Source organism: Belonocnema kinseyi, chromosome 9 (genome assembly GCF_010883055.1).
Source record: "Belonocnema kinseyi isolate 2016_QV_RU_SX_M_011 chromosome 9, B_treatae_v1, whole genome shotgun sequence".
Taxonomy (NCBI): Eukaryota; Metazoa; Arthropoda; class Insecta; order Hymenoptera; family Cynipidae; genus Belonocnema; species Belonocnema kinseyi.
In genome coordinates this window covers 12,558,720-12,570,102 of record NC_046665.1, presented here as the reverse complement: position 1 = coordinate 12,570,102, position 11,383 = coordinate 12,558,720, and the positions used below count along the sequence as shown (strand labels likewise).

At 36.3% G+C, this 11,383-nt stretch overlaps 1 protein-coding gene across 3 annotated transcripts in view; it reads right to left on the bottom strand.

The window, feature by feature from the left end:
- The window catches only part of LOC117180020 (neurogenic locus Notch protein), a 385,864-nt gene that overhangs the window by 10,674 nt on the left and 363,807 nt on the right, over nucleotides 1-11,383 (bottom strand). For all 3 annotated transcript variants that reach the window (XM_033372298.1, XM_033372299.1, XM_033372300.1), the window contains one exon: nucleotides 9,069-10,843. In XM_033372298.1, coding sequence (XP_033228189.1) covers nucleotides 9,069-10,843 — 1,775 coding nt within the window. The remainder of the gene's footprint in view (nucleotides 1-9,068; nucleotides 10,844-11,383) is intronic.

The following is an 11,383-nucleotide window of genomic DNA, read 5'->3' as shown; positions in this document are numbered from 1 at the left end:
TATTCGTTTCACTCGACTTAATTTCAGATTTGATTTGAATTAAGGAAATAACTGAATTTAAGAGTGCAAACTATCTTGAATAAAGCACTAACTTATCTTTGAAACGCTAAAAAATAAAGCTATTTTTGTGAATTTTTTCTGAGATTGTTAATAATGATATCGATTAAGGGTTAATTACGCTTAATAAATGCATTAAAAAACTTGTTTTCGTTTATTTTATGCAATTTTTATACATAAAACGTCAGCCAAAGCCAACTCCTAAAAAAATCTGTAGTTCCGCGCTGTTGTAAAAATCTCGAGAATGGGCGGACTAAAATCAAAAAATTAAACAGTTTCAGATTTAGTATGACTCCAGCAACCGGCTGAACTGGGATTTCTGATATGCGCACAAAAATAACAAAATGGGGGCGAAAAAACAAAACAAAAACAAAAAAAGTAGGTTTATTTTCTCAGTTCTTTGCCAAAAAAATATAGTTAAAATTAAAATGTTTCAATACTTCTCGTTCAGCCAGTTGCCGAAGTCATACTCAATCTAAAACTGTTTCATTTTTTCGTTTTAGTCCACCCATTCTCGAGATTTTTACAACAGCGCGAAACTACAGATTTTTTTAGGAATTGACTTTGGCTGACGTTTTTATGTATAAAAGTGCATTTATTAAGCCTAATAAAAACCCTACATCGATATCATTATTAACCATCTCAAAAAAAATTCACAAAAATATCTTTATTTTTAAGCGTTGCAAAGTAGAATACTGACTTAAATAAGAAATCAGCATTTTTTATACTGGAATAAGTAAAGTATGCTTCTAAATTTCAATATTCAGTTCTAAAGGTAAGTTAAAGGTAACCTTAAATAACCTATAAATAACCTGTAAATAACCCTTCGTATTAGCTTGGATGACGTTGCGTACTGCTTATCGCTTCGACTTTTAGGATGGATCCCAAGATTGATTTTTTTCTCCTAAACCACTAGCAGTCCTAAAATAAAACTAACAAAATTTGCAAATCATACATCTGGATTTCTTTAATAAAAAATTTCAAAATGCAAGGACACGTGTTTCCATAAACGCAATTAGAAACAATGTTAAACCTTAAAATGTTAAATCGGTTAATTAGGACCGAAGATCTGGATCTAAGTGTATACTAAAAAGTTACAATAAATTTTCGAAGCCCCATAAATCCGCCATTTTTTCGAATTTTTGGAAAATACTTTTGGGGGTTTTTCTTTACTGATATACTGATATTTACTGGTATACGCTTAGTTAAGTCGAATCCGTGGGCTCACAGCATAAATGGCAAAGAGTACGGATAAGGCCAATTTTCACCTGAGATGTTCGCCTGATGATGAGGAACGTAAAAATGGGTGCCTGGCAGGTGTGAGTGGATGCGTTTACCGGCGGCGATCTGCCAAAGGTGCAAATTTTTGACAGTTAACTAACGTGACTCGGATAAGGTTGAAAATTGGTGTACATGTAGGGGCTGACATTAGAAATAGTGTCTGCGCATTGCCAGGCACTTACCTGGATGCAAAAGTGTTGCCAGGCGGCTTCGAAGTCGCCGAACATTCAGGTGAAATTTCTTGAAACTGATTTTACAGGAAAAAGTTTGAAACAAAAGTTGGCGCACTCCTAGAGATGCATATTTTCTTTGTTATATCATTTTTTGATAAAATTGATATATTTTTAGAAAACTTCGATTAAAGGAACACCATAACAATAAAAAGCCGTTTTTCTTAACAAGCCATTTTTTCGAAAATAATTAGAAGACAAAAGGTACTCTATTACAGGTATACTCCAAGATTGATACTAAGTATTTCATCAAAATGTTAAGATTTTCCAAGTTATTCGCATTTTTCCTTCTTTTTCCAATTTTTTCTATCACCTGCTGTATCTTTAGCAATTTAAAAGAAGGTGTCCTCAAAATTAGTACACAAATAGAGTAAGTCTTGTGCAAAGAATTGGCGTCAGCCAAATTCAGTTAAAACAATAACTTATTCTGCTATAAATAATCATAATCAGTGTCACGATCTCAGCTTCTGATTATCGTAAAGAGTTGTAATAAAGGTGAATATGATTATAAAAATGGAACAACAAAATCCCTTTACTTTAAAATAGCCATTATTTATTATTGTTAAAACTTTATATTTTGTCGTCCAGATACGTTCGATCTCTATTACCGTAACGAATGTCAATTTTCCCGGACCCAGCGTGGGGCCGTCTCATATTTTTCGATTGTCATTGGTGTAGGCATTACAAATTCTTCGTGGTGCATTTTTAATGCAGTTCTATACTCAAAAAAATGTACCACGAAGAATTTGTAATGCCTACATCAATGACCATCGAAAAATATGAGACGAGCCCACGCTAGGTCCGAGAAACTTGACATTCGTCACGGTAATAAAGATCGAACGTATTTTGATGACAAAATATAAAGTTTAAAAATAATAATCAATGGTTGTTTTAAAGTAAAGCGATTTTTTTTGTTTAATTTTCATTATATTCACATTTATTACAACTTTCTACGATAATCAGAAGCTGACAACGTGACTCTGATTATAATTATGTATAGCAGAATAAGTTATTGCTTTACCTGAAAGTGGCTGACGCCAATTCTTTGCATAAGACTTACTCTATTCGTGTACTAATTTTTAGCACACCTTCTTTTAAATTGCTATAGATACAGCAGGTGTTAGAAAAAATGAGAAAAAGTAGGGAAAATGCGAATAACTTGGTAAATATTAACATTTTCATTAAATACTTCGTATTAATCTTGGAGTAAACCTGTAATAGAGTACCTTTTGTCTTTTAATAATTTTTGAAAAAATGACTTGTCAAGAAAAACGGCTTTTTATTGGTATGGTATTCCTTTAATCGAAATTTTCTCAAAATATATCAATTTTATCAAAAAATGATATAAGAATGAAAATATGCATCTCTGGGAGTGGGGAACAATTGTTTCAAACTTTTTCCTGTCAAATCAATTTCAAGAAATTTCACCTGAATGTCCGTCGACTTCGAAGCCGCCTAGCAACACTTTTGCATCCAGGTAAGTGCCTTATCCGTATCACGTTGTCATTTACGTTGTGAGCCCACGGTCTATAACCTTTTACCTTGTGGGAGGGTTTAAGTATTTAATGGGCCGAGATAATTGGAGATGGTGCACCAGAGGGATTGCATCGCCCGGGAGGAGTGACGGTCTCTAGTCTGTGGGATCTAACTAAGAAGGATCCTTCCAGATTTTGACTGGCTTGAGTGGGCAAAAGCATTATAAAATTATGAAATACATGTACTTCAAATTTTTAATTAAAAAAGAATTAATAAAAGATAACTCTTTTCAAACTTTTCGAGCCTCATGAAAAAATCAAAAATCCAAACCATTGGAGGGGGAAACGTGTCTCAACTCTCTCTAGAGGATCTCTAATGCTAACCAAAACAAAATTTTCCAGGCAATAAAAAATGTTTTTGAGGTTAGTATGACGTGTCGTAACTTAGTAAATATAAATATTAGAATGCAACTTTCTCCATGAATGTCGAATAGAAATTTTCAAAAAATTGTAACGAAAATAACGAAATCTCGATTCTTTGTTGCCTTTTTATCTTTATGACTATTGGTGATTAGGTCGTATGAATATTCTCATTGATAAATTTTAACGAACTTTGATGAAAATATAGGTGCAGTGTATATTTAGAAATCACAATCTACAAGCTGGTAAATTTGCCAATGTCACGCAAAAATTTATGGCCAAGTCTAACTTCACGACTAATATATTTTAGTATGCAGTAGGGCTTCAGACGATCTGGGGATACCGTAGTCTGCTTGATACCTCGGCGACCTTTTTCTATTGTTCAGCGTTGAACTCGATATCGAAGCTGGACGGCTCTCAACCGGCGGCTTTTGCATTATGTTACAGGGGACATTTAAACAGAGTATAGTGTATGAACTCTGTTGCGCCCTACCATGGAGGTCGAGTCGAAGGCGCGCACAGTAGGAAGAAATGCACTTTTCTCGTTCAAAAATGGCCAGTGACTTTAATTTTGATCCGATTTTGATTTTTTCAATTTAAAATGAAAATACATTAAATTCTAAAGAGCTTGGCGCTCCGAAGGTTTGTCTCCCCTATTTTTTAATAATAATTTTGTCATTCTAAGTATGGAGAAACTGAAATTTTGTACATAACAATTTTTTACGCTTTAATAACTGACTACAACACTAATTGAAAAGTTGATGATAACCATTGTTGTAAACAATTTTTGTAGCAAAATATTAAAATTGATTTTTTTACCCAAATTTTGAATTTGTTCATCTAATTTGTTCATAAAAATTTTAATTGTTTTATTTGATCAAATATTCTGAAATATTAATTATTTTAAGAAATAACTGAAGCCGTTCTGGCGATTAAAGGAAATTATAATTTTCAAATATCTCAAATTTTGTATATTTTGCCACAAGAATTATTTATAACTATGGTTATCATAAACTTTTAAATTTTGTTTAAAATTTGTCTTTTTTGGTAAAAAAATTTTTATTTTGGTTGAAAATAATTTTTTTTTTAATGTAAATCAATTTTTTCAACCAAAAATTCAATGTAGTTAAACGAAACGTCCCATCGCAGTCATCGCATGTTTTAGTTTTCGGAAGCAAATTCCACTTTAACAAAAAGTTGACCACATCAACGGTTGAAATATACTTTTTGCAAACTTACTTGCACTTTCCAACTTCATTTCAATTCGTATTAGTAGAACTTTCTCCTCTAACGTTTACAATTAAATTAATTGCCAAATGATTCTGTACTCAGGTCAAATGCCAATTAAGGTCTGAATGAGACATTTCTACCCCACTTATTCTCACTAATGGTATTCTTGCGGAAAATTCCTTAATGCTAGACAGTTTCGACAACAAATTTATTTAAATTTTTGGTTTCAAAATTGCTTTTTACTTTTAAAAAAGTAATTTTCAACCAAACAAATGAATTTTCAACAAAAAAAGAAGAATTTTTTACCAAAAAAGGCAAATTTTAAAAAAACTACAAACTCTCAAAAAGTATTCGAATGGTTAAAACATACGTTACTTTTTTCTTTAATTAACGTACGTTACTGTGCATTGTAGTTGCCCAAATATTTTAAGACGGCAACGCGCCTTCAACTGGACCTCCATGGTAGGGCACAACGGAGTTCATACACTATTCCATTTAAATGTACTCCTGTAACATAATTCAGAAGGCGCCGGCCAGCACTGAACAATAGAAAAAGGTCGCCGAGGGATCAAGCAGACTGCGGTACCCCCAGATCGTCTTAAGCCTGCAGTAGAGATAGTGTATTTTAGATTTCAAATGTATTGCCACCGCAACGTTTTAGTTATTGCATTTCAAAGATTTTCCAAATTATGATTTATTGGTACTATGGGTATCGATCACTGCTACGAAAAGTTTCAAAACCCTCATTTCTCTTGACAAATGAACAACATGTGTACATGCGTAGTGTAATGCTTTCTACCATCGAGCCTCTTATGGAGTCGCCAAAAGCTCCATGCTCCCTCGCTCCATCCACCCGAGGAGTACGACAGAAATTAGGCTAGAGCAGTGGGGGGCAAACTTTTTGCTCAATTTTCAGGTATGGTCAGGCTCTACCCGACTTAATTTTTTCTACTACTTTTCGGTCTATTTATGTAGCTTCGTGTGAGTGAACTTACTCCAACAAGGGTCTTTTGTCCACTGGCATGACATAGTAAGGAAATTTTAAAACGTTTAATTTTTCAATTAGCGATTTGAAAATAGCATTATCAGCATCTACGAATTTTTCCGATTCTAATGATATATTACTTGCCTAGAAAAGTAAAAAATTTGAAGGAGTTTATAATCAAGAAACATCAGATTGACAGTCAATTTAATAGTAAATACTTCTCAAATTTTCAACCTTTATAGACAAATTACATGTTTTTGGAATCGGAACAATACGTAGGTGCCAAATATATTACTTTTAAGTCACTGATCGCAAAATTACGAATTTTTTAATCTCACATTTTTTTTCCATTTTCTAACAATGGACCCCTGAGGAAAGGGGTAGCCTGGCCAAGCTCGCAGGTACTGCCCTGAAAGTAGGTCGTAGGGCAGCCAGGGCAGGGTACCCTGCCATGGGCAAGAGCGTGCCGACCACTGGGCTAGAGTGCCGTACCCATGGTGGGTACTATATCGAGGTACAAATTTCTACTGAATACGGTTACAATAATTTAACAGAGCATGCCTGCCATATATAAGAAATATCTTCAGTATTTTATTCCGTAATCTACTAATTATAATATTACGTCGTATATTATAATATACGTCGAAAGTTTTGCTTAGTTTAGTATACAATATAAATAATGAGTCTATGCAACGAATATTATTAGAACTCTAGTTGCTACGAAAATTTTATATTGAAAAGTTATTCGTCCGAAGCACCCCTACAAATATTTCTTATGTACGGAACTAGGGAGTGTCACTAGACGAGAGGTTAGCATATGCCTCTACCCCTACTTCACCTCTTTAGAAGAAATAAAGGTGGAAGCGCACCATGCATTTCGAACGAGACTTTAGCTAGCTGCGCATGTCTGTCCTAGAGTATGTCGTTTTATCCTTGCATGCAAGGCACTGCATGGATAGAAAAAAAACCTTTCCCTAGCTGCTAGCAGATGTGGCGCAAAACGATCGAGCGCGCAGAGCACCCGAAAATGGACGTATCGACTCAAGGATGACTTGCTAAACAGCTACAAAGCCAGCATTATTTCTGTTAGAGGAGACTTCATGACACGTATGCACACTCTGTAGTGTCAGAAATACCCAGAACTTCAGAACGTTTCGAAATACTCTTTGCAAAATTAAGCTGTCTACCTCTCACCAGCTGAATATGAACGTAGAGCGCTTCCACAACTGCTGCATGAACAAGTCACAGACGAAGAGGAAGAAGCCAAATTAAGACCAATCGCGGAAAGCAGACAGCTCGGAAAGATGATACCAATTTCGGGACAAGGAGGAATATCACTTACATATTCCTCTTAAGCGAGAGCTTTGGTTAATTTAAAGCGAAGGGTGAATCCGAAGATATTCCGCAGTGGTTGGTGTTGGGATACACGGGATTCCTACTGAGGAAAGGCGACGTATCCAGCGGAAGGAACAACAAGCCAATAACATAACTTTACATACTTCATAAGATCTTTACAGTTTTCCTAAGCGGCAGGATTAGAAGGAGAATTTTAGCTGTAAATGGAGAGATTAACGAATAACGAGGCTCGAAAAAGTTGTAGCATTCTCCCGAGAGAACCTGCTAATTTCCAGGTGCGTCTGTAGACACAGCAGTTCATTAATGAGCACTGTCTGTCGATGTTCTGCATTAACTACTGGAAAACTTTCAATTCAACGTCCCACAGAATTGTCATCTGTCTCTTGGAAAGCTTGAAGGATCGTCTCCATTTAGTGAGAGAAATAGAGAAATGTATGCACCTTTAGAAAACTATATTCACAATCTCATCTAGAAATTATCGTTTAATACATACTATACAGGTGTTCTTATCACGCGGGAACTACGTATTTCTACAGACATACTGCGGCCCTAAGAGTGTTTTACAACCATACTTGTTGCTCTTACGGTCTTGGCTACAACCCTGTCTGCAAATCGCTCTGAGGGAACTAGGGTGAATTTTCCAAAACAAGTGCCCAATTTTCTGGCACTATGATTTTCGGCAAGCAGTTGGAATCGCACACTCGATACCTGGTATCTTCCTCCAGATCTTCCAGAAACAAACTATATTTGTGATCAAATTCTCGGCTCCGGCCAACTACAACGTCACTTTAAGGAGAAGGAAGGGGAGAGGCATGAAGACCTTGAAAGGGAGCTACAGCGACTGTACACAACCGGGGGAGTCCACTAGGAGCGGGTGCTAATTTGAGAAACGTAAAATTTGAGGAAAACTTCTCTTGGCAAATTGTATATTAAAAATACATGTATTATACTTTAGTGTTACTCAATGACTTTGTTTTATTCAGTCTAAGTCTCAGCCTGAATTATCAACTCAATTTCAAAAATTACTCAACTTGAATTTATTACACAAACACGCACACACACATACCCGAAAGTGCTGATTGTGAATATTAGAAATATATTTTAGTATTGCACACACACATACACGCATACAAACACACACATTTTTTAAGATTTATTTACTTTGACATTGAAAAATGCTTCTTAGACTTGAAAGCTGTTAAAAAACTTAATACATCACTAAAGTAACAAATACGTATTTAAAAAATTTAACATCTCAGAAGACTGAAAAATTCAAGATCAGCATATTTGTAACTTTCTTTTTAAATACGCAATGTTAAAAACGGGATAGCAACAGACTGAAAAATGACCTGCACAATATTTCGGTGAACTATAATTTAGGGTACATTTAATGGCTTACTGTCAAATTTAAAGCTCCGCATTTTTATGCAGCACATGTGATGCTGCTAGCTTAAAATCAAACTATCATGACTAGTCTGAAAAGAAAAGAATATTAAATATTTCAATAGGGTATTCAATGAGGTATAAATTATGGTGCAAAGAAATAGTGCGTAAGTAGTTTTTTCTATGTACGGTGCTGCTAGCTTAACGTTAAGCTAGCAGGATCACAGGTTTAAAAATCATTTGGAGTATTAAATATGGCAATAGCACAATAAATGTGCGCTAAATTATAGTGGAAACAACTATTGCCTAAGTCATTTTTTTCTAGGTGTGGTGCTTCTTGCTTAACGTTAAACTATCAGGACCAGAGGTGTTGTCTTTTTTTAATGCAAAGCATTAAATTTGCAATAGGAAATTCAATTAGCTCTAAAGGAGGCTCTAATTCCATACAGGTTGTTTGCTCATTTTTTCAATGTAGTCATGCCAACTTAACGGACCTTGCAATTCGGCTAGGATTGGTTCGAAAGTATTGTGAAATAGGGGTTTACAATTTCTCAAATAGATAAATGTTACCATTTCATTTGGCTAAAATGATTGTTCACACAGCATGGCGATTTTGTTTAGGAAAGTAGCAAAAGATAATATAGAACTTACCCATAAGTGGGCCGTTCGGTATGACATTGATAATTTGTGGTGATCTTGGTAGATGTTCGTCCAGCAAGCGCACGATGTCGTGATGAAGCCTTTCACTTGCGACATCTCTGGGTAATCGATCCATGTGATCTGTTATTTCTCTATTCGCAGACCATTCTAGCAAAGCCTTACAAGCTTCGTAGCTACCTTCTCTCGCAGCGAGGAAAAGCGGTGTTTCATCTTTGTCATCTTGTGCATCTCTGTTTGCACTGTGTAACAAAAGTTTGTTTACGGCATCTTCGTTATTAACCGCCGCTGCCCAGTGAAGCGCTGTCTTGCCGCTATTGTCTGCAGCGTTTATATCAGCATCTGCGTTTATCAAATCCTCCACCATACCCTCAGTAGCGAGGCGAGCTGCTAAAATCAATGGAGTAGTGCCATCGTGCATCCTTGCGTTAAGATTCGTAGCTCTGTTACGCAGAAGAATTTGAAATACTCCCATTGCATCTGCCGCGACAGCAGAATGAAGTGGAGTTCTACCAGTATTATCCTGTGAATTAGCATCAGCACCAGCATCTAAGAGTCGTTTCGCAGCATCAGCTCTCGCATACCTAGCTGCAAGATGAAGAGACGTTTCGCCACTTTTATCAGTAGTGGCGTTGAGGTCCGCTCCTTGAGCCACAAGGTCTGCTATGACAGCTGCTGTTCCGTCACTTTCATCTTCTTCTTCACCTGTGTCGAGACCACCACCACGAACTGAAGCCACCATTAACGGAGTCATACCACAAGGACCTCTAGCATCAATATCTTGACCATGTTCAAGACTCGGCGGTGTAAGAACTCCAGCATCTTGTCTACGAATTTCCGCCGCGTCCAAGTGCTGCTGAGTCCACATCCTAGGTTCTGTTTCTTCGTAATCAGTGATAACTGTATGATCGCTGGCATAACCGGGCTCAGTAGCTCGCATTCGTTTTGATGGCGGTAAGTCTGACTCGTCATCGGACCACTGCTGAACTCTACCGTTACCAACATCCATATCCATACAGTTTATAGAGGGCTGCTTTTTTAAATTACGCATTTCCTGTCCATCTGGACCTCGTCTTCGTGATCGGCGACGCTGTCCACCCCCAGTACTCGTCCTCAGAAAACCTTCTGGAAACCATGTAACTCCCACGGCTCGTTTTCTTTGTGATATAACCAACACACCCATCAGCATGCCCACCAAAATTGCGATCACTCCTCCGATGAACAAATATTTATTATTTGTCGGAGAGTCAGGAGGGATCTTTTCTAAGACGCCTCGAACTTCCTCAATAGGAAAATTCCTCGAAATTGAGTGTTTAGAAGCAGTAGCTGCTAAATATTCAGCTGCCTCATTTGCAGACGGGAAACAGACTGCGCCTTCAGTTGTAGTACACTTTCGATTATCTATCTCCAAATAGGCTACAATTCCGTTTTGCTTATCGTTATAGATAGTCGTTGGTCTACCAAAAAAATTGGTTTGGAGACTAGGTTCGCGTTCCCTCTTCCATGGATATATCATGTCGTTTCCAAGTTCGTCTTGCTTCACTCTCAGTGTGGTTCTTAATTCGTGACCAATGTCCCTCAAAAAGGCAACTACGTTAGATCGGAAGCTTTGCATGTCCATTCTTACGACCACAGAAATCACTCCCTCAGCGAGTGAGGGTGGTTCTTTATCACAGTCCAAACCATCCCAATTGCACTCAGCGTTATTGCATCCGTAATCGCAGTACCCATTAGCATAGTGTTTCCGACAGTAGGCATCGTAAATAGGGCTGTAAAATATATAATATATATTTAAAGATAATCAAATATTTCCTCAAAATCGTGATAATAGTAAGTAAGGAGATAACGGGGTCATCTACAAATTATCGAGGGCAAATGTCGGAATGTAAAATTCTTTAACGTTAATAATTATTTTCAAATAGAGATTTATAATTTTGTAAATTCAACAATTTGATACCAAATGGAACATTTACAAAAAGTGAAAATGGACATTGCAACGTTCAAAATTGAAAATTTAGCATACACATAAAATAACAGCGCTTATTTTTCATAATATTATAAACAAATTTATGAATGAATATGTGAATATGAATATGCTTGATTGTCTAACAATAATTTTGTACTGTTTCAACAACTTAAATACACAAATACAGATTACCATCTATTTTATATTATCGTCTCTACACGGCTTGACAAAGAATGGATTCAAGTCTCAAGTGTGTCGATTGTATAGTTTTGTGCATAAAAACCAAATTGATTTCGATCAAGCCTATTGGACAAGTTTTCTCGTGATGAAAAATGGATAATGT